The sequence below is a fragment of the Limanda limanda genome, chromosome 18 (genome assembly GCF_963576545.1).
Source record: "Limanda limanda chromosome 18, fLimLim1.1, whole genome shotgun sequence".
In the NCBI taxonomy this organism is placed as follows: Eukaryota; Metazoa; Chordata; class Actinopteri; order Pleuronectiformes; family Pleuronectidae; genus Limanda; species Limanda limanda.
The window spans coordinates 8,791,078-8,813,802 of record NC_083653.1 but is presented as its reverse complement, the minus strand read 5'-3'; the positions used below and the strand labels follow the sequence as shown (position 1 = coordinate 8,813,802).

The window sequence follows — 22,725 nt, the reverse complement described above, 5'->3', positions numbered from 1 at the left end:
AGACCCGAGTTTGTTAGTATTTGCAAATCATTTCTATGCTCCAATTGGAGGTTCCTCAGTGAAAAATGCTCCAACCTCAGGGGCCTGAATCAGAAATAAAGGATCAACATGAGGCTTTGGGGAACTGAGATGAGCATTTTTCACTATTTTCTTTTTCTAAGATGTTTGCAAATACTATTTTACTCATGTCAGGCAAAAGAATTAACACACAACAAACAATTAACAGGAAGGAAAGCAAAAATGCAGCGAATAGACCCGGATCCAGCCGGAGGAGGAAAGATGAAAGTCACAAAGTCCAACACAGACACACAAACACACACATAACAGGCACAAACACACTTAAAGAAGAGATTTAAACACAAGCATTTTGTAAGTAGCCGACCAGGTCTCACTGGGGGGGGGGGTTGGAAAACGCTCTGGGTTTAGAGCCCAGTGTGTGAGAGTTCAATGCCACGTCTCATTCCCAACAGAAGCAGGAGAGATGCCAAATGCATCTCTGGAGATCGCCTCCGCTCGAGCCAAGACTGGAGGGGGGGGGAACGGCATGTTCTTAACTCATCCTCACTGCGGCTGGAGGAAGGTCAGACACGCCCGACACCCCCCCATGCTCGTCCGGCAGCCTATTTCATTCAGTCCTCCTTTGTCTGTATAGACCAACATGTACAAGTCCAGTGTTTACATAGTGTACGGAGCTTGTGCTTTAGGGCCGGCGACCTCTCCTGCTCTGCTGGATTTTGGATTAGAGTGTGATACAAACTCATTATTTCAAACAATCGTGGTGAGACTAGTTTTTTTTTTAGTATTTGGTTTTCTGATTCAAGGGCAGTGGAATCAGGGAGGACCCAGTCAGAGGGGAGTGAGTCTAATGGTCTGGAAGGAAAACAAAGGAAACAAAGTGGGAGTTAAAGTAGAAGGTAGAAAAAGCCCCAGGAGCTTAAGGATCGTTTCCTGCTTCTAAACTCAGGAGAGACTGAAACAGGAGAAAGGAAAACAGAGCCAGTGCTGAGGGGGAGGTCACTGGGAGTCAGATAGCGCCATCTAGTGGGCGAGGAGGGTTCTACAGGGTTCCTCTGAGAAGGGAGAAGCAAACAAGTGTGACCAGGCAACGTTTCATGATGCCGTTGGAAAAAGAAGCAAGGCAAAGAGAAGCAGTGAAATCAAACATTTAAAGGAGAAGGGGAGCGGCCTGGTGAAGGCGGGTCCCCACTCGTTTAAGAGCTGGTTACATGGTCTCTAGCGTGAGGGAGGATCATGGAACACTGAGCTACCAAGCCTTAGGATTGATTCATTCAAAACGTCCAATGAGTAAACTGCAGCCGGTTTTGGTGAATTGATTTTTCCGATGACTTCAACTATTGAAAATCAAAGGTTCTGAGATCAGGCGTAGCTTTGGGTTCCATCATCATCCCGCGTTGCTAGAGTCCAGGAGAGAGGTACCTGTGGCGCGGGCCGCTCTCTGGGGGTCCACGGTGGGCCTGACTACTTTTGCCTCGGGGCTGTACGGCGTAATGAGCAGGGGGGAGGGGAGGGGAGGAGGGGGTAAAAGAAAGAAAAGAATGTTTCAGTCAAGTGCAAATAAAGACCAAGCTTCATGATGAGAGAATTAAAAAAATAAAACATAAAAAAAGAGCCATAACATCGCTAGAGAAAGAATCATCGACAACCAAAGAGCAGCAGCAGAATCAATGACGGTGAAATCGACTTTACCAAGAAATCTGGCTTCTCAAGACTTAAATCCTGAAAAGTCACGTTACAAGATTAAGACATTAAATACCTTATTTACAAAAAAACTTTCTTCTCAGTGCTAAGATACGATCTACTCATCTTTATCGTGTGAAACGAAAAGCCAGGTTTTCTTGTACTTTTTTTTAAACAGATCAACATGATGTGAGGGGGGGGGCAGCAAACACATTTCAAGAAGGGAGGAGTTTGGGCTGAAGTAAAGATTTTCACGTACGTGTTAGCAGAGCAAAAGGGAAAAACATGTATATTGACCATCAAAATAAAGGAGAAGAGAGGGGATATCTATGAGGCGTCTATGTGGGAGAAGGGGGGGCGGGGGGGGTTGACAGTGACGTTAATTTACCGTCTTTTAAACACAGAGGACGTTATGAGAGAAAACATTACCAATCGTCTGCGACTCTCGACCGTCGCCTCTGACATGGGAGCAGCTGATCCACAGGTTTCTGATTTGCCAGCAGGTAACGGTAATAAAACCTGAAAAATAAATCGAAAACAAGTCGGTAACCACGATCGACATAAACCCCCGATTGACGGAGACCAAGAATTCCATCATTCATCCATTATCTCTGTATTCAGCATGGTCTGACCTGCCGCGTCTCCGTGGCGCCCAGCCTCCTCTCCAGCCCCTCCAGGTCGGAGTTGACCTCCCTCAGCAGCAGCCTCAGCCTGTTGAAGATCACGTGCACCTTCTCCTGCGCCTCCAGACACTCGCTGCCCGGCGGCTGCAGCTGCTCGGGGGTCTGCGGCTGCAGCAGCAGCAGAGTCGGGGGCTTGGTGTTGACCAGCAGCTGAGACGAGAGCTCCTGAAGGGACGACACCTTCTGCTGCGAGTCCAGCAGCTCGCGCTTGATTTGCTGCGGTGAAGAGACGGAGGAGGTCAGTTAGTGTGTGTTCTGGGGGTTTATCTAGAAACTCTCTGGTCGGTATTCTCACTAAGAAAACAAAGACCTGTCACTGCAGTTAAGTTTCTTACTTTTTACTTTACTACTCTATTTTCATCATATTTTGCGGATCCTGTTTCTGAACTTTTAAAGGGTATTTTTTAATCGGTTTTCTGAGGGAATATCTAACGCTGCTGTCCGTCTTTCTTTTAGTTTGCAGCTTTTCAGTCACATTTATGAAGCATTTTTAGGTGAATCTCTGCAAGAAAGATGCTAGAGATCAGATGTCCCCATACAATCGCTTGGACAGACCCAGATGGAGGCAGATTGTTGACGCCTGATGCCCTTCAAGGAACAAATGGTTTACGGGAAGGAGCAGGGAACAAATCTATTTATATTGAGATAGATATTTTCATCTTTAAATAAAAGGCTGAAACACACAAAGCTCGTAGCAGAGAGAAGTACCGTGAGGGTTTTGTGATGAGCTCGTAGCGTTTGGCGATCCACTCTGGGAGGGATGGGCACCACCTGGTTCCTCCTGCGGTCGATGTTCTCCAGCCACAGCAGCAGACCGTGGCTCATCTCGTGGAACTCCTGAAACAAGACGTGACGTCAATTACACTGGGCCACTGCTTTAATTTCTGAGATTAGATTCTTTCTTTCGTCCTTCATATTTTCTGATTAACGTGTTTGTGGGGTAATCACAAAATGACTAATCTAATCGTAATTTTTGATTCATTATGGGAAAGTGAAGAGGGTAAAATACGAGGAGATTAAATACCACAAGAGATGGCATGGATTTGATTTAAGTTTTGTGAGCTACATTTTAAAATGTGCTTTGTTGCAGCATTCCTGTGATTCTATTCCAATTATTCCTGATACACGTTCATAGAATATTTTTGTGTTCTGCACTAAAAGCAGGTAAAACATTATAGGGAACCAAAATACAGAGAAGTCCCTGGAGTTTGTGTGTTTTTGTACCTGGCACTGCATCAGCGCCCTCTGCAGCTCCTGCCTCCAGTCCTCCAGGGAGGTGCCGAGCTGATCCCAGCGCGAGTTCATCTCTTTCAGTCCGTCCCTCAACTCCCACGCCTCCTCGGAGTCGGGCTCCGCCTGGAGGAAGGCTGCGCTGCTCAGGTTGATGGACAGAACCTCTGACTTGTGGACATCCATCCCCTTCTGCAGCTCCTGAGAGTCAAAAAAGTCAGAGAGCAAAGCATTTGGAACGAGTCCGAGCAGACTTCACGGTGCTAGAGGAAGGCTGAGAATAGACGAGCCGCCGACAGGGAGCAGCAGGATTAGGCTGGAGGTGGTGGGAACAAGTTCGATGCGAGTTATTAGGCTTCAGAGGGGGATATTTATAGAACAGTGATATCTTACCATAAGGCTTTAACAGGCAGCAACAACTGGAGTGAGTGTGTGTTTGTGTTTGAATGTGTGAGGCTGGGCTGAAGGACAAACTGTCGGCAGCCAGCACGTCGAGTGGGACATTACAACAAGGCCAGTGGCTTAAAATGACTGCACAGCGACTGTACTTCATGTAAAGTGTCTGAAGTTACACTGTGCACTGTGACTCATACGCAGGAGAAAGAATAACTGAAACTGCAGCACGGGCAAGATTCAGTTTTAATAAAAATATATTATCATAGATATAAGTGTCGAAGAAAAACACATGATATCTGTCCATCATGTGGCGGACTGACCTTGAGCTTCTTGATTCTCTGCTGGATGGTGTGTATGTCGGTGCTGAGTTGGAGGTCTCGCAGCTGCCGGAGCTCAGACTCGGACTGACCCAGCCAGGCCCTCATGGTCTGCAGGTCTGAGATCAGCTGCTGCCACTGCTGCAGGTTCTGTTTGTGCCGGTGCTTTTCGCTCAGGGACTGAGCCTGGATCAGCTCCCAGCGCTCGATCACACCTGGAGGGAAACAGTTCACAGATCCAGATATCTCACACTGTATTTACAGGAAAGTGTGTGTGTCTGTGTGTGCGTGTGTGTTGTTGTTGTGTGTGTGTGTGTGTCTGTGTGTGTGTGTGTAACTGACCAGCACTCTGAGTGTCTGTGTTGGTGGTGTTGTTGAGTCCCGGCATGTCGTCCTCCTCTTCAGTCAGCTCTTCCTCCGTCCTCTTCACTGTGTCTATACTTCCTCGACACTCTCCCATCAGACGCATCTGTAAATGTTAAGTATTTAGTTTCATCACAGTAGAATTCATGTCACAAACACACCAGTTTACATAGGTTTTAGTTAATGCAAAACAAATGTATATATTTAAGGGTTAGAAAATGTGTTTGTTATGAGTAAAATTTGTTGCTGAACTAGTTTCTTAGATCTTTTCTGTTTTCACATAAAACATTTCCATTGTGAAAATCTAAAAGTCTTTTCACGTGACAATTTTATTCATGTTTCTTTTAGTTATTTAAGGCACAGACTGAGGAGGACTCACGTAGCCCATGTATGTGGAGTCGACGTCGGGGCTGGAGCGGCTGGCGCTGGCCTCTCTCTGCTGGAGGTGATACCGTCCTGCGTCCAGAGCCTGATCCAGCTGCCTCAGACTGGCCTCCAGCTGCCCTGGCTCACCTGCACACAGGCCACAAGAGAGTCAGGAGAAACTAGCACCATAAAGCTTTAAATGACTCAGGTTTTATTAGCAGGGAGATGGTGCAGACTGTTGCTGGGATGGCATGCATTAGTCTGAAATGCAAAATAACAGCAAAATCTACGAAAATACGTTTTAAAACATTAAACTGTGATATTAGCTGTGAATTGGACAAAATGGAAACACAAAGCTAAACGGTTGAAAGTGGGATTCTTAGCGTGCAAGAGCTCAGCATGCAATGGTGTGATCTTTGTGAGGAGATGGTGGGACATGCAACTTTGATGAGGGATCCAAGTGCGGTGAAAGACTTCTGTTAGAAAAAGTCCGTTTTAGTTGAAGTTCATGCTCTTGTCACTCATGCGGGTGCAGCGCCACACAGCTGCTGTTTCCTACCAGAGGAGGATTTCAGTGTTTTCTCAGTCAGTTTTATATAGGCCTCTGGGCTCTCTGGGATAACTACATCTGAGAATAGAGATACACAACAGACACGGATTAAACTGTGGGCACGACTAAAGGTGATATCTCCAGTCATCGAGTAAGATTTACACATCACACCAGATCTGGATTTCTAACTCAATCTCAGCCCTGTTTGGATCATGTTTATATGAGTTTCTACTTTTCTGTGAAGGTGTTCAAGTACAGGTTTCTCATCAAGGCAGAGAGGGGCTGCTTATATATATGTTTTTAAATATCGATAACATAACTGGCCACTGATCTTTAGAAATTAAGACCTTTACTGCCATTATTCGAAAGGATGTGCCTTGTTAACACTCAACAATATTGGGAATTTATATGTTTGTTTAATAATTTTGCTCTATAATTTATATGTTTCTAACGGCAGAGTGAGTGTCATGTTATTTCCAACACTTAAGAAGGAACAATGATTATTTCCTCATGATCAAAACCTCTCTAATCAATTCTATTAACCCAGAATCACACAAATTACCTTTAAAAAATATCTATTTATTTAATGAGAGCTGCTATATAGTAAAGAATTCAAATATTTACTTACTATAGACAAGAGTATATTTGAATCAATTTCGGAATCCAAGTAAATAATCATTGATTTATCGTGAAACAACTTTTGTGTGTTGCTATTTATTTTGCCTGTGGATAAATTTGAATATTAATCCAATTAAGACTCTCAGTAGTCCGAGAAACTAAATTAAATTAAAATAACTAATAGGAAGTTCACAAACTTTCAACATTGACACGGTTTTATCTATAGTCATCAAATTAAACCTTTAACGCAAACATTTGAGAAAGGACAAAACATCTCATAGTTACATCCGTAAGAGATCAGCACACACACATGAAGCCGATCGTCCATCAAACCGTTCGTAAAGTGGGACCAACCTGACAGCACCGTGACATCCGTCCTCAGATAGCCGTCCTCCTCCTCCTGCCCTCTGCTCCTGTCCCCGGCGCCTCGTCCTCCGGGGCTCTCCAGACCTCTGCTCAGGTCGTAGTCGTGGTCCCACTCTAGCGGGATGGAGTCCACGCTGGCTGGAGTGTCCCGTCCTGAGCGGTCGGCCCGGATGAGAGCGGTCGTGCCCGTGGCTTGGCGGCTAGAAGTCCTGGGCAAAGAGGAGTCGCCCCACTGAAGCTCCGAGAGGTCGGCGCCTTCCTCCATGTCGAGCTCTCTGTCCGAACCGTCCAGCTCATCGTCAGCGAGCTGGGAGAGAAGGACAAGGAAGAAGAAGAGATGAATGAGGCAAGTAAGAGAAGAAAATGCAGCGTCAGACACTGCAAACTATGTGTAGCTGAGAAGTGTGAGATTACAGGTTGTAAAACACAGGGTGGTGTGTCTGTGTGTGTCATGTATTCACATTACATGACTTTGTATTCTGCTCCTGACCATCTGTTGGTGTGAAACTATGTGTGACACATGTTTTCACTGTGTCACAGGAAGTGAAGGAGGACAGCTGTGGTCTACATTTTGTTATGTGTTTACTGAGTGCTTTGAATTCCCGGAGTCGACTGTTTACCTTCACGTCTCTGCACAGTTTCACTTCTTACTCGTAGTGAGACTCATTTACATTCACTCTTTTTTTAGCCAGATGACTGTGCCGTCTGTGCGTCTGTACTCACAGGCAGACGCGTGAGTTTCTTGTAGTATCTGTCGACTCGTCCGAACACCTCCTGGCAGTATCTCTGCAGCTCCTCCAGCTCCTCCTCGATGACGGCCGCGTCCAGAGGTTCACTCTTCTCAATCAGAGCTTCGCCCTGTCTGAACACCAGCTCGATCTTCCCCGTGTTCAGGTAGATCTCCTGCTGGAACGCCTGTGAGACGCACAGCAGGGGGTCAAGGATGAAGGAGGGCGCCATCCAACAGTCATTCTCACTACGGACATATCTAATGATTGTTGTTTTTCGAATAAATCAATCAAATTAATAAAACACGAGAAAGTGCCATTAGCATTTACTCTTAGCAAGCTCAGCAGGAAGCCTCAAGATAGTTAAAAAGAAAACAAAAATCTAATATTTGCATTTGAGGAATTTTAACCAGCATATGATTACTTGATAAGTACCTACATTTATTAATTGATTGTTAATAACTAATCAATCTACTAGTTTCAGCAAAGAACTTTTTCCAATCCACATGCTTCATTACATTATACTATATTTTCATTCGCTGTATTTTGTCGAATTTCCAATTTGTAAAATTGTTTCCTTATCTAATCAATTTATTACTCCAATAGAATAGTTTTATAAACTGCAGATACATTTTTTAACCCACACTTCAGCAGATAGAACATGCAATACTACAAAAAGCTGATAGATATTAGTTGATGCTTTGCTCGTTCCATTTAATGCTACAACACACGGCCTTATAGTTAAACATCATGTTGGATTGCTGTATCATCCAAGAACCAAATCTTGAATCTCATCTTCAAACAGTGTGTTTGTCCTTCTCACCCTGAGCTGTTTTATCTTGGCCTGTATGTCACACTCGGAGAAGTGCTCTATGTTGGTGAGCTGCAGGTCCATCTCCGTCAGCCACACCAGGATGCTGTCTCGGGCCGTCTCAAACTCTTCTCTCTGGCTGATGAAGTGCTGCAGGAACACAGCGAGACAAATAGAAATAAATAAAAAGAAATAGAATAGTAAATCACATCAGTATTTCACAAAGTCTTGCTAATCTCAGATTGTTCGAGCCAACATCCAAGGTGACGTTACCCTGAGTCTGCGTAGGATGGCAGCCACCCTCTTCTGCAGGTTATCCCACCGCTTGTTCCCATCATGCACCATTCCTCGGAGGCAGCAGGAGGAGTCTGTGCGGTTCTCGCGGGCCAGACGACGGTACTGTTTGTTGATGAGCTCCAGTTGGGTGAGACACTCCTGCACCTGACGCTGGAAGGCCTGAGATGAAAACAAATACACTCTCAAATTAAAACGGAATTAGACCTTTTTTCCCCCAATTGAAACATTTCTCCCATGCATGTACAAAAAAAACAACAATTTAATAAAAACTACAGCTGAGATCCTGAGAAAAATGTTCTATGAAATATTATGTTGAGCTGAAATGAGCTTTGTGATCAGGCACAAGCAGGGCAGCTGCTGGTGGCTCACTGCTGGCCTGGACCCGAGCAGTGAGCCTCCAGGAATGTGCACGTGAGCAGTGATGGACTGCAGCAGCTGAGCAGACAAGTGCATGAGTTACAGTAACATGACACTTCTCTGTTTCCTTTACCCTGCAGAGACTTTCTCTGACCTGACATTTATTCTGCTCAAAGGGGAAATTTAAATGTTGTGCAGAAGACGTTTAAAATCTTTAAATAATGCACATTTAAAACCAGATGTATCTTTGGCTCAGGGTTTATTTTCCTTACTCATGCAATTTGCTAACAATTCAGATATTTCTACATGTAAATAGTGCAATACAGCAGGTTTTTACTCCATAATTTGAGAGTAAAAGTAAAATAAACGCACCTCAAACTTCTTCAGCTCCTCCTTAGCGACAGTATAAAGAACTCCAGAGGAGTTGGGCAGAGCTGCTGTTCTTTCTGAGGTCTTCAGCCATTCTTCAAACCTCGAGTAATCATCCAGGAACTTCTGCCACAACCTCCACGTCTCCTCAATTCTGCAAAGAAAAATCACTCATGTCACGGCTATTTCTTCTTGAATGATATACATTTATGTACTATATATAAATAAGTCTGTGATGATCGGTATGTATGATGTCACACACACACTAAAATAGCACTGGCCAACAAGCTTTATCACCAGTGCATGTATATAAACACAGTATATATAGGTCTGCTTTTATCCGAGCGGCACTCACTTGAGCCTCCTCTCCATGGACATGGCACAGATGTTCCTCCAGCGTCGGTCCAGCCCTCTGGTCGCCTGCTGGATGGAGTCACACTCTGTCTCCGTGGAGCAGGCGTCGCAGTCGTGGAGCAGAACTTCACACAGGTTCAGCACGGACGCCACACCCGTGCTGTGCTTCTCTATGTCCCTCTGCAGCTCCTGGAAATCATCGAGAATAACTTGGCTTTTGCAGAAATGATGAATTTCTCTAAATTTCACTTAAAACACTGTTGCTCCGAGTTGCAAAGAGGCTGTGATTAGATTTCTCCTGCCTGTCTGCAGTTGATCAGATGTCTCCCTATAAATGCTCGTGTACTGGAGAGTCTATAAAGAGCAGCGTCTTGGCAGCAGGAAGTTCCCTGATACCCACTGTAGGCTAACAAACAGCAAAGATGTATGCATGAGTCATGCTACGATATCCTCAGGAGCTCCAGTGTCTCTCATTTTCCACCGACTCTGTGTGAGTCATACTGTTCTTTTTTATTTCTAATAACATGTATGATTTATGGAAAAGTACATACTTGTATACAATGTGCCTCTGTGCTTGTTTGTCTCTGTGAGTGTGTTCTTACATCACAGAGGGTTCATACAGTACTTGTACACGACAGTCTGTTGTTACCACATGTTGGTGAAATGATGCAAATTTGTAGCCCAGGTTTGTGTGTGTGTGTGTGTTTGTGTATGTGTGTGTTTGCACTCACCTGCTGCTGGTTGAGTTTCCTCTGGATCTCCTGGTCGTCACACGTGTCGTAGACGATGGGCCTGGACAGCTCTGTCTCGATGTGAGCCAGCCAGGATCGCAAGCTGCTCATGTTTTTATCTAACTGCTGCACCGCCACCAGGGTCTCCCTCAGCTTCTTGACCCTGTTTGGAAACACAAAGTCAGAGAGGAGGTTAGTGTCAACGCATGCCATGTGGCAAATGTAAACAGTAACTGAGACGGACTGGTAAAGGACTGATTCATATACAATTTACCAGTAAATCAAATAAAATGCAAGGATCAATATCAGTGATAAAGTTGTCGAAATATTTTCATCAAATCGTCTAATTTCTATGTTTATCTCTGTTGCTTTTTGCTGCAAACAACATTAACATTCACAATCAACACAAATGCAGAACAGACATCTTTTAATCTAGTTGTGAATTTGAAGCAAGAATGAACAGAAAACATTTGTAAGTCGAAACACCACAGCGATCACCCTGAATCATCCATGACGTGGAGACAAAATAATACATTTGTCACATGTTAACTCAAACAGAGCAGAAGCATAATACGAGTACCAGAATTATATCAGATCTGTGCAGATATCGTTTGTCCAGAAGTGATGAAACCTTATTTGACCCCTACACGACAACTGGGAACCATTTGGCATCTGCAAACATTTCCACTTGTCCACTGCAATTCATAATATGTGACTCATGTTGGAACCAACCAACGTGGAGCTCTCACAACAGTTCGACATTTAACGCCTCACCCTGCAAAACCACGCAGCTGTCAGAACTCGAGGAGAATGAAGGCGGTGGCTGTTTTTTAACGACATAAACAAACTTGGGTAAAAAGAATCTGATGAAAATAGACACATTCAGCAGGTGAGCTCCACCTTATATACTCAGTGTTATAGGACTGAGTGAAGTGGTCTCAGCAAAGCATTACCTGCTGCATGGTAATACAACAAACTGTAGTGGGACACAGAAGTTTGACTGTTACATTAAAGGGGAAGATATGCATCGCTTTACATATAATCCAATGCAAACGGAGCAGCCTAATAAATCACTATCTTAACTAGTTCTTATTGGTAAGTGTTTGTTATCATTTGCATGTTTTACAGGGTCATACAGCTTCATTGCATCAGGCCTGTGGTTACCATAGTAAGGAAACGATGCTCTACCCACACTGACATCTGCTATTATCTAATCTGTGTGGAACTTATTATGCTGCCTCATGTAACTGTATCTACACACTATGCTGGGAGCACACACACTCTACTTTAAACAACACTCCATGAGGCAACTCTGGTGTATGAACACCTGCACTATGTTTAAAAACAAGTTCAAATTCTCAAGCTTGTCCTGCCTGTTGACATCGCAGTCGCAGTCTGGCAGATAGTCCTCGCTCGGGCATCCTGCCATATTATCCGTCCCTAAATCCAAAACCATGGGGGGGGAGGGGGTTGCAGAATTCCCAAAGACGCCGTTAAAGCCGGGAAAACGTATCCGCGTCGATCCAGAACGCTCTTCACTTTCGTCTGCGAGCTCCACAGCCACACTGGACTTCTTCTAAAACTGTCTGTGCAGAGAGGGGAGGGCCGGCAGGTAGTGGTTGGGGGGGGGGGGGGGGGGGGGGCACAACTGTGACTTATCAACTGTTGCTCTCCAAAGTTAAAAAAAAGAGAAGCCGGCGCGAGTGTGTGTGTGTGTCTCAGAGTGACAAGTGCTGCTGTTTCTAAAAGGAGACTTACAGTCAGAGGCATGTGCCGCAGAGCTGGTCTGTGTTGGAATATCAGACACCACACACACACACACACACACACACACACACACACACACACAAAGGGAGTGCAAACAGGAGCAAAGGCTGCAGACTCCATGCATGTGAGGAAACCTCGAAGGAGAGTGCACGAGCAAAAAATCAAAGAATCAAAATCCAATACTTGTTTCCTAAGAAAATAAAAACTCTAAAATAATGTGGATGAATTCTGGCACAAGATTTTGAAGAGTTATGGACGGATGAGACACAAAGAGCATGCAGCTGTCTGGGTGAGGTCACACACTGCCTGCCCTCTCTCTCCCCCCCCAGGACAGTCCCAGAGGGCAGCAGTCGGGTAAAAGCTGGAGGGGGAGGGGGAGCTGTGGCAGAGAGAGTCAAAGTCTGGTCACTTTCAAATCACAACAATAGAGAAAGAGTTTTTCTTGCTCGTTTTAAATCAACACAACAGCTCCAACTGGTTTCTAACCACGATTCAGCCGGACTCAGTCAGGATCAGACTGGTTCTGGAGTCCGCGGTGACAAAAAGGCAGAAAGTTACAGAGGAGAGAAGCGGAGCAGTGACGAGGAATGTGTCTTCACGGTTTGATTTGCAGCTTCACTGAGCGGACGCCCCACTGCCACCGCCGAGGGGCTCAGGAAACGTCTCAGCAGCACTGTGGGAAAATAAATTCCCCGTCACGTGTTTCCCGGAGCGTCAGGAGGGAAACCACGGAAACGAGGCCGGGCCAAAGCATCGCTTCACACACTCAAACCCTTCTCCACCAGGAGGAGTGATACACAGGAGTGGGGTGGGTGGGGTCAAGTGCGAACACCGATGAATACATTTCAGTTTCATATTTGTGCTCCTTCAATCACATTGACTCAAGCAGCTCCTCTGTTCTTCCATCCAACCAACCGCTCTTCACCGTAATCTGCAGGATTCTCCTCTTTCTTTTAATGATCCTGTCCCGGTTTACCCATAGGAAACTAACTCTTTTATCAATCAACACTCTTCACTTGTCCGCGAGAGGACCTGTGCACCCACCTGGCAGCGATGAGGTCCAGCAGGTGTTGCCAGCGCTCGCCCACTTTGCTGAGTTTGTGTTGGATCTCCGCCGCCTTGCTGTCCTGGCTGGACCTGGCCAGGCGCTCGCCCATGACCTGCAGCTGCTGCTTGTTCTCCTGAGCGACTCCGATCTCCTCCTGATAATCCTGGTGGAGGAATAAATAAAATGTTGTGTTTCTAGCATTTCTACATTTGTGCATCTTCATGTGTGTGTGTTTGTTGCGGCTGTGCTGAAATCACCTTGCGCAGTTTTTCGATCATCTCCTCGATGCTGATGTCTCCATTCTGAGAGACCTTGCTCTCCATCTGCGTGAGCCACTCGCACAACTCCTTGTTCTTCTCATTGAACACGGCCCACTCGTTCAACTTCTCGCTCACTTGCTGTTTGCGCAGGGAAAGCTGAGGGGACGCAGGGGAGGAACGGGGAGGGCATTGAAGATGAGAGGACGGGAGAAAAAGAGAAAAGTGAGAGGGAGAATATGACAGAAAATAAGAAGCAGTGGAATTAAGTAAGACGGGGAAATTAAAGTCAAAACATGGAAATGATTAAGTGAATGATTCTCAGTCTTTCCTACAACAAAATCTTGCAATTTTGTTGTAGGAAAGACTGAGAAATAATATAATTGATAATATTACATCCAGGGGCAGCTTTGAAAACATAATGATGATGGGCGCTGGATGAGGATATGCACACTGATCTCTTTATATCTCAGAATTATGAATAGGCACTGAGTATTTGTCATCATCAGAAGCACATGCACTGAGTACTGTGTGTACCATAATAAGCATATTTGAATATTTGCACTACTGCACAAATTTGCACTACTGCACAAATTGAACATTCATCTGTAGAGATATATATTTAGATCTATATATTTTATTTTCTATTTTAAATTGTTGATATTCTATTTTATTGTTATTCTATTTTATTCTTTTTTTATTCTATTTTATACTATTTCTATTTTTATTTTATTATTATTATTTTTTTTGGGTTGAAATTACTGAGCATTGCTTAAAGAGAGTCTGTGACCCAAGTATTTCATTGACAGTGACTGCTTCATGTTATCTCTGTTCATTTGACAATAAAAATCTTGAATCTTGAATCTTGAATCTTGTGTGTATATACCTGGTGGCAGACCTCCTCCCACTGGCACTGTAGCAGCTGGAGGCGTTCCTGTAGGACTGTGATGTCATCTGCACTAACCCCGCCCTCCAAGGAGTCCCTCAGCAGGAACATGGACGTGAGGTCGTCGGTCCAGCCCTCCACACTGCTCCCCAGCTCCTGCGTCCACATGACATCACAACAATCAGACCAAGAGAGATTTCTTTTCTCTCCTTAACAAACAAACGGTGAAGTTGGAAAATCACAGAGCAGGACCAGTGAAGCTCGACTGCAGCTGCTGCATCCTCAGGAACAGTGATGTTGAAAAGCATAACAACAATCTGACTAAATATCACAACAAGGCATGTCCCACAGACAAACACGATTTCTCCATGAAAATAACAGTTAACATTTTAAAGATAATATAAACTATCAGCTGCAGTCAAGGTTATAGACAGGATAAGGTAGCAGAGCCATCTAACCTTGCATCTCCTCCTCCTCCATCACCCATTGCTGCGTTGTAATCATTTGTGGAACCGGAGAATGTCTCAATTACCCAGCACAAATGCAATCGCACACATGTACACACACACACACACACACATACATGCATACACCCCCACAGGAAGCTGAGATGCGCTCTCTACTCGCTCCCTCTTATGCGCATGCAGCCTTTTGCTATTTCTCTCTCTCTCTCTTTCTCTCTCTCTCTCTCTCTCTCTCCCCAACCCCCCTCTCTCCTCAGCTGAGGATAACTATCTGCAGCTACTCTCACTGCCCTCCTCCTCCTCCTCCCTGAGAAACTGGGGACGTATCATCCATGAACAAGAATGCATACAATGTCCAGAGGTTTGCAAAAACTAAGATCATTCCAGAAACATCCTGGTATTATTTCTGCTTGAGCCATAATGATGTTTTTTTTTTAATCAACACATTTTTCTTTTCAACTATGCACTTAAAATTATACAAAATAAACACCAGTAGTCCTCATCCCAAACTAACATGGTCAAACAATGAAACATCAGCTATTAGGAACAGATTGTTTGTTTTGTTTCTGTCTGCCCTCTGTCTGTTTATCCTGGCAGCAAGATTTAGGGGATAGAGTGGACAAGTCTGTGTGTGTGTGTGTGTGTGTGTCTGAATGGCAAGACAGAGTGAGAGTGAGAATGTTAATGGGAATCATATGAGTGAAGGAGTATCTATGCACTAATGCAATCAATTAGGCAAACTTTTAATTTCCGATTTATATGTGTGTGTATGTGTGTGTGTCTGTGTGTGTGCTTGTGTGTGTGTGTTACCTTGCATCTGATTTGCTCTGAGTGTAGCTCCTCATGGTGATCAGGCAGTGGCAGAGACAGCTTCCTCTTGAAGGCCCTCAGCTTCTCCAGTGACGCATCTATGCCTTTCTCACATCGCTCCCAGTTCTACACACACACAAGAAGAATTAGAGCATAAAATACACACACACACACTGCAGACTCTATAAATTCTCTATAAATTCTTCCTGCAGCGGCAGCAGTGACAGTGTGAATAACTAACACACACGCACACACACACGTCTATCCCAGGCTGCAGTCAGGCCATTACCATGCCATAGATAGCGCACTTTGCTCTGAGACTCTCAAGCGACACTGTGAGACAGAGTGAATCAGCAAAAAAACATCGACCAGAAAGAATAATTAACAGCTTCATAAAAAAGAAGGGCGGTTCGGCTCCAAAGGGCAACGGATTACAGCTATTTTAAGAGTCTGAGTGACGATGCAGTCCTGGGTAAAACAGAGTGATATTTAGTAGGAAACACAGCTGCCAAGGACCACGAAAATACCTGAAGCAAGAGTCATGGAAAAAGAAGAAAGGACGGGGAGAGAACAGAAGAGAGAAATTATCCTTAAGGGAAGAACATTGAGAGAAAACAAAGATGTTTTTCACCACCTTTGGTAAAAACCTTAAACTCCAGGATGGATCTTTTGAAGTGCGTCACTCTGTCTCTTTACAACATGGCACTATCTCAGCATGTAAATTCTACCTCACTGGTTTCAAATCATTACAGCTCACTGCACAGCCTGCACAGTCTGTGTGTGTGTGTGTGTGTGTGTCTGTGTGTGTGTATGTGTGTGTGGCATATGTGGATCTGTGCCCTGGGCTACCACTTTTATCCTTGTTCATTTTCCATATTTTGTCTTCAGTGTGCAGATGATCGCATGCACATGTTTATATGATGCTTAGTCATTATCTTAGGACAGAAAAGAGTGTGTTCCATCTCTATCCTTTACTTTTACTCTGGACTTAAGGAGCAACTTTAAATAATTCACGTGATAACCTGGTTTTATTATTCTGCACTGTCGTCCTCGAGGGCTCAGATGAGCCTCTGCCCTTCACAAACACCTTCACACTGCAGCATGTTGGAGACGACTCAGTGTGCAACACAGACTTGGTGCTCCAACGGAAAACTTTTATTTGATCCACTGTATTTTGAATCTCACAAACCTTTATATAATGCTAATAGCCCATGGAAAGAACCAAGTCCTTACTTAAAGACAAAATTGTCCGAAGTGTGGTTTTGTCTCACCTTGAGCAGGCTGTGTAGCGCCCTCCTCTGCTGATCCAGGCGGTGGTGGGCGTGCCTCCACCTCTCCTGAATCTCCATCAGCTCAGTCTGCAGGGTGGACTCCGCCCTGGCATCGGCCGAGAGCAGCAGGCTCCTGCCGGCCTCCACAGTGAGGATGTAGCCGCCCTGCTGCCTCTGCAGCACTCGCTCCCTCAGCTGGAGGAGCACAGACAGAGACAAAAGGCAGAGGGGGTGCAGGTTAACTAAGGGAGTCTAGGGTTGGGGACGGGTGAGAGGGTTTATTAGTACAGGGTTTGGATTTATGAAAATTGATCGAGTTTATTCATGGTGAATGTTTGTGATTTGAAAGAGTATCTGCAGTATTATTAATTATTTAAAAGGCAAACAAGTATAAGAAGTTCAGGGTGAAGTTAAGGTGTCTCTCACTGAACCCAATGCTAATCTAACCTGCCTTCCATACATAGTACCTGAAACTAATGTTAATTAGTATTGCGATTGACTGACATAACAAAGCATAGATAAACAAATTCCAGTGCAAATTAGAAACTTTTAAAAGCTCTTCCATATCACTATAACCGACCTGTATCTGATCTAACAGGTTTCGGGCCTGCTGCAGGGCCACCGCTTCTCCTGGTTGTTGAACATCTGAATCATGAGTCACTTCCTGGAGCCACCGCTGCAGCTTCTCTGCCATCTCCCGGTAGTTCTGCCACTGGCGGACCAGGCTATCGATGATGCCTCTCCGCTGCTGGGCCCGCCGCACTATGCACTGCCACTGGTTGCTCAGCAAGGCCAGTTTCACGCTGAAGTCGTCTCTGTTAGTGGGACAGGAGGGAGAATAGTGTCTATGCTGCTCATTCCTGGATGCATTGTTAAATAAGACTGTGTGTCTTGTGTATTCATGTGCCAACCTGTCATCCGTTAGTCCCTGGTCCAACATACGATGACCATCACTGATGATGGAGTAGAGAATCTGTTGCCTGCTAAACATTTCTGCCTGGAACAACTGCAAGGACACGTGAATATATTAAAAAACAGTGCTCTACGTAGAAGAACAGCAGTTATCATACTGTTGCTTTTCAATGCTTGTCTGACCTCGTGGTCTCGCTGCTGCTCCAGCAGACTCTGACTATTGCCTGAAATCTCAGCGGCCAGCTTCAGCTCGGTCTGAGACAGGAAGTCCATCCAGGCCTCGCACTTCTGCAGGAAGCTCTGCTGCTGGAGCACAACTGCCTGGAGTTTACTGTGGAGGGACAGAGGGAAGTCACTCACAGCCTCAACATTAAGTGAGATGAAATAAAGATTAGTAATGAATCAACTTAATATATAAGTTTATATGTTTTATGTCATTATTATTATATTATCTTTCATATTTTACACATAAGTTCAATGCCAGTGTAGCTACACTGACCTAAGCTGCATATTATTCATTATTGATTCAACAATTGCTTCAGATAATCATGGTGAAAGGAAACGTTACACAACTTAACATATACCTGCAGGTTTGATAGTTTAAAGGTGAGTTAAAAGGCTTTTTGTTAATAACTCACTGACATTACTAGCAGCATTCTTTGTGGTTGATGGTAAAGAGATAAAACCACAATCCCTTTCTTGTAACATTCATTACAAAGGCTGATTATGAATGTGTAAGAAATGGTGGTAACTCACTGCACAAGTTTATCAACATGTAAATTAAGGCGGCTCTAGGTACCTGAACCTCTCAGTGAGGTGAGCGCAGTGAGCGGCCCAGGCTCTGTTCAGACTCTGCAGCTGTTTGACATCTCTGTCACTGACTGGTAATCTGTACACCAGCTCGTTCACCCGCTCCAGGTCAGGAGACAGACTGCTCAACCTCAACAGGTGAACCTGGAAATACAGTGTCAGACATGTTCAGTGTAAAGATCAAACATGTTTTGCTTTTAGATGATTTAAAGGCAATGGAGAGAGAATAAAATCAAACTATAGTATGAGCAGATTGCACATATGTCACATGTCTTTAACAATAGCATAGATGTTTCTGTACCTTCAGTTTTTCCATACGTGACTGGACCACACTGAGATCCGGCGAGCCGACCGTGTCCGACTCCTTCAGCACCGCCTCAGCCTCCTCACTGTTTTGCATTAGTGTTTCCAACTGCTCTCTGAAACTGTCACAGGACTGAGATCCGGACTAGAAACAGTCAGACAGAGAAAGACATGAAGTCGGAGAAAGGACACTGAACCAATCGTATCTCTTTCTTTGTATCAGGGTTGTTTGAAAAAAAGAGAAACTGTGTGTTTGAGAGAGAACATTCTACTGTCCTACCTGCAGTACTTCCTGCTGCCTGTGAAGGGCGTGCTCCAGCGTTTCTAGACGATGTGTGAGTAACACTTGGTCTGACTGGAGGGCTGCAGCGGAGGAGGCGTCGACTTGGCTCTTCAGCTGTTCCCCTAAAGCCTGCAGCTTCTGGAGCGACTCCTGCACCGAAGCCTGGTCGCCAAGGCAAACCTGCAACAGAGACGCAGGTTAGGAACACAGACACTGACAGCCTGTGCCCGGGAGGAATATTTGAATTTGTAAAAAGAAATGTCTGGATTCAGGAGAAACTGTCATGTTTTCCATTTGTTTCCGTGAATCCAGTGGGTTTTGAAAAGGTTTCGATTTATCAAAACATGGTGCATTTTTTCCAAACTCAAAGAGGACCATTCAACCCTTTTGCTGAATTTCCATTTCTCATTCAGGTTTAGTAAAAAACAGCGTTGTGTGCTCTGTGGGTTCTGGTCAGCCCAAAAGGAACGCCGAATTCTAAACCACTCAGTGTCTGGAGACAGTTTCCATTCGTGATCCTGGGTTAAAATGACTGTCTGGTTACAGTATTAGGAGAGTGTGTCTCTAGACATGGCGCAGCATGGCCCTGCATGACGACGGGGGGGGGGGGGGAACCCCTGTAGTGTAAATCAGGGGTCTGTCTCTTCCGTTGCAGCCTCACTCTCAAAAGGCTTTTGTTAGGTTGTGCTGTGTGACTACATTCAAGCAAACAAAAGGACAGGGTGCAATTTGGTATTCTGGAGAGGGGACAGAGGCTTTGTGGATCCTAATACTGAGCTGACAAGCAGTTCAGAAGCTTATTCACTAGATCTTAGAAAACAAAGGAGACTCAGGGATGCAGGGTTTTCTAGCTTTCTGTTACAGAATAAGGACAAATTTGTATTTTAAACCACAAAGATGTGGACCTGTTAATTACCTACCACTGAACCTGAGTATCGAGAGGTAATAACTATCATCACAACCTTAAATCCTCCCATATACTCACATCGCAGTCCTTTATCCAGGCACTGCTCTCCTCCTCTGAGATCTCCTTATCTGTGGCAGTCTTCAGCAAGCGATCAGCATGCCCTTCCTGTTTCTGAACTGCTGCCACACATAGGCCGTACAATGTCCTGTAACGTTGCCACAGGCCCAACAAGGCCTTACTGCTCCTCAGCTGCTCTGAGATCTGCTCTAACAGCACGTTCCACCTGCAGCAAAAGAGGCAAAGGAAGAAGTTACAGCACACTTGGAGCTCAGGTGTTTGATTCAAGGCCGCTCAGAGATGTGTATTTGTCAACGCTCTACCTCATGTTGACGTCCCTCAGGGCCCTGTTGAGTGTTTCAGCCACAGACGGGTGGCACTCTGTCAGTAGCTGGTGTGTTACGGAGCCAAATTTCCTCAGACTGCTCTCCTGTTTGTCCATGTCCTCCTGCAGGTTCTTTAAAATACAGACATCCACAAAAATTATTTCAAATTCATTAAATGCGCTGTGCACAGACAACGACTGGGTGAAATACCTTTAAGAAGACTTTATTCACTATTAAACTGTTGAAATGTTTTTTAAGGGGTTTGTTATGTTGTATGTATTTTCAGCCCTCCTCACCTCCAAATTCTCCACCTGCTGCAGCACTGCCTCTAGAGACCCGTTAAGGAGGCGCAGCCTGGACACCGAGTAGATCCCCTCCATCAGGTAACCAATGATCTCCTCTGAGGCTCTCCGATACAGCGTCCACTGCTCCAGCACTGACCGCAGACTGACCTTCATCTGACTTATCTGTTAGATAGGAGGGGGGATGAGATGTTTAATTGCCTTGAAGCACATTGCAAAGAAAGATCTGGGTAACAACTGCAAGGCTTGGGGATCCAAGAAGCTCACCATGTGGTCCAAATGAGCCCAGGACTGGTTCAGTCCTTTGAGGGTCTCCTTGACAACAGAGCAGGCTGCTCCTTTCTTATCCCGGATGAGAGCGTTTCCTCGTTCCTCTGCTTTCTCTAGATCCTTCTCTTTTTCCTTCACCAATTCTTCCAACTCCTGACAGTCTTTCAGTGCATTCTGCACCGATGCTACATCCTCTATCCTGTGTCTCTTCTTTAGTTTCTCCTCCTGGAGTGTGAGCCAGGTTTTCAGAGCCTGGACTCCGTTTTCATGCTCTGACCAACCTTCCAAAAGTCCTTCCAATAACTGAATCTAAAAGACAAACAATTCACAAGAATTTAACTATGGTAAACTAAGAATATGTGCAGAAAACCAAAAAATACAGGTACAATTTTCAGATTTAATTCTTAATTGCTATATAAGTGAATCATTACCTTTTCAGCAATAAGTCCCTGCAGTATCTGCCACCTTCTATTCATGGCTCCCAGATTCTCAGCAAAGTCGGTTTTGTCACTGCGCTTCCCCTCCACGTCCTGACTGCTGATCTGCAGCACAGACTGGTTCACAAAGTCTACAGTCAGCTGCTTACACGTCAGATCGATGCGGAAACCCTGCGGAAAAAAAACAGAGGCATCATGAAGCTGTGATGAGGAAGAGAAAAGAGAGCTGAAGGCTGTTAATAAATGTTTTGATATATAACATGTCGGTTTTGTACCTTATATTTCTGCAGGAAGTTCTGGACCACCTCCGAGCCGACCGCTCCCATGATCTTATCCTGGTCTTCGTCTATGATGTTCTCCATGAGAGAGATCCAGCTCATCAGCTCTGTGATGGCGTGCCGAGATGCCAGCTTCTCCATCTGCAGCTGAGGGCGCAAACAGCCAAAATACAGCTTCATCAAATCTGTCACATCTCAACTGATGTCAAATAGACAAAAACAATTATATCAAAATAAATAATAATTTAAATCCTTGATGAAAAACCATGCAACAGACCTGGTGTAGCTTCTCTTGTACAACAGGAATATGAGTCAGCAGGTCAGCCCATTGAGTGTCGATATGGCCAAGCGCCGTCCTCAGACCAGCGGTATCTACTCTTTTCAATCGCAGAAGCTGGTTGCCCGTGCTTAGCACAGAAGAACGCAGAGACGATTTGGCATCCACCTCCTTGGAAAACTCCTATCAGAAACAGAGGGTTAGAGAAGTTGGAATTAAACCTTACCTTCATTACAATGATCAAAATATTGTGATGTGATAACCAGACTAACCAGGAAGGCATAGAGGTGGTCTCTGACAGTCTCCAGCTCCTGGGGCACTGTCACTGACTGGGTTGTCCAGAACTCTAGGCGGTCCAGGGCCGACTGCAACCAGTGGCTCAACTCTGCCGACTCACTCTGGTACCTGAAATTAATATTTATCGTAAAAGATTTATTTAGTTTTGTTGGAAGTATTCAGACTCCAGGTATCACGCTGACAAATCAAACGGAAGACTAGTGACCTGCTCCAGTGTTTGAGCGTTGAGTCGAGGCGGTGCAGCTCCTTGTTGACCTTGGTGGTGGAGGAGAGCCAGTGTTCTCCAAGTTGTGTGAGCTGGTTCTCCAAGTCTGAGCAGCCAACAGACAGCAGAAGCCTCTTGCCCTCCTCCAGAACCTGGTAGAGCTGGGGCTGATGCTCCGTCAGGCTGGCCTTCAGACGCTGGAGGACACAAGGAAAGACAGATGAAGTTGATCGATTACATATTCTATATTCGGACACCAATGCCTGACTGCAGCTTTCAGGGTAAACTCAGGTGACATCTTGAAGAGACTGTGGTAAGTATCTT

At 45.0% G+C, this 22,725-nt stretch overlaps 1 protein-coding gene across 1 annotated transcript in view; it reads right to left on the bottom strand.

Annotated features, from left to right (window-relative positions):
• syne1a (spectrin repeat containing, nuclear envelope 1a) overlaps window positions 1-22,725 on the bottom strand; it is a 114,703-nt gene that overhangs the window by 1,496 nt on the left and 90,482 nt on the right. Inside the window, exons 111-146 of the mRNA XM_061092037.1 lie at window positions 22,402-22,598; window positions 22,172-22,304; window positions 21,900-22,082; window positions 21,620-21,769; window positions 21,339-21,515; window positions 20,905-21,216; window positions 20,632-20,802; window positions 20,333-20,466; window positions 20,031-20,235; window positions 19,043-19,225; window positions 18,761-18,907; window positions 18,449-18,603; window positions 17,833-17,980; window positions 17,649-17,743; window positions 17,318-17,552; window positions 16,738-16,932; window positions 15,467-15,592; window positions 14,193-14,348; window positions 13,307-13,465; window positions 13,046-13,212; window positions 10,235-10,397; window positions 9,505-9,692; window positions 9,153-9,303; window positions 8,400-8,582; window positions 8,139-8,276; window positions 7,311-7,502; window positions 6,576-6,894; window positions 5,067-5,200; window positions 4,667-4,793; window positions 4,328-4,539; window positions 3,606-3,812; window positions 3,090-3,218; window positions 2,526-2,597; window positions 2,331-2,471; window positions 2,128-2,217; window positions 1,438-1,496 (exon numbers count right to left, since the gene is read on the bottom strand). Of these exons, the coding sequence (XP_060948020.1) occupies window positions 1,438-1,496; window positions 2,128-2,217; window positions 2,331-2,471; window positions 2,526-2,597; window positions 3,090-3,218; window positions 3,606-3,812; window positions 4,328-4,539; window positions 4,667-4,793; window positions 5,067-5,200; window positions 6,576-6,894; window positions 7,311-7,502; window positions 8,139-8,276; window positions 8,400-8,582; window positions 9,153-9,303; window positions 9,505-9,692; window positions 10,235-10,397; window positions 13,046-13,212; window positions 13,307-13,465; window positions 14,193-14,348; window positions 15,467-15,592; window positions 16,738-16,932; window positions 17,318-17,552; window positions 17,649-17,743; window positions 17,833-17,980; window positions 18,449-18,603; window positions 18,761-18,907; window positions 19,043-19,225; window positions 20,031-20,235; window positions 20,333-20,466; window positions 20,632-20,802; window positions 20,905-21,216; window positions 21,339-21,515; window positions 21,620-21,769; window positions 21,900-22,082; window positions 22,172-22,304; window positions 22,402-22,598 (5,933 nt within the window). The remainder of the gene's footprint in view (window positions 1-1,437; window positions 1,497-2,127; window positions 2,218-2,330; window positions 2,472-2,525; window positions 2,598-3,089; window positions 3,219-3,605; window positions 3,813-4,327; window positions 4,540-4,666; window positions 4,794-5,066; window positions 5,201-6,575; window positions 6,895-7,310; window positions 7,503-8,138; window positions 8,277-8,399; window positions 8,583-9,152; window positions 9,304-9,504; window positions 9,693-10,234; window positions 10,398-13,045; window positions 13,213-13,306; window positions 13,466-14,192; window positions 14,349-15,466; window positions 15,593-16,737; window positions 16,933-17,317; window positions 17,553-17,648; window positions 17,744-17,832; window positions 17,981-18,448; window positions 18,604-18,760; window positions 18,908-19,042; window positions 19,226-20,030; window positions 20,236-20,332; window positions 20,467-20,631; window positions 20,803-20,904; window positions 21,217-21,338; window positions 21,516-21,619; window positions 21,770-21,899; window positions 22,083-22,171; window positions 22,305-22,401; window positions 22,599-22,725) is intronic.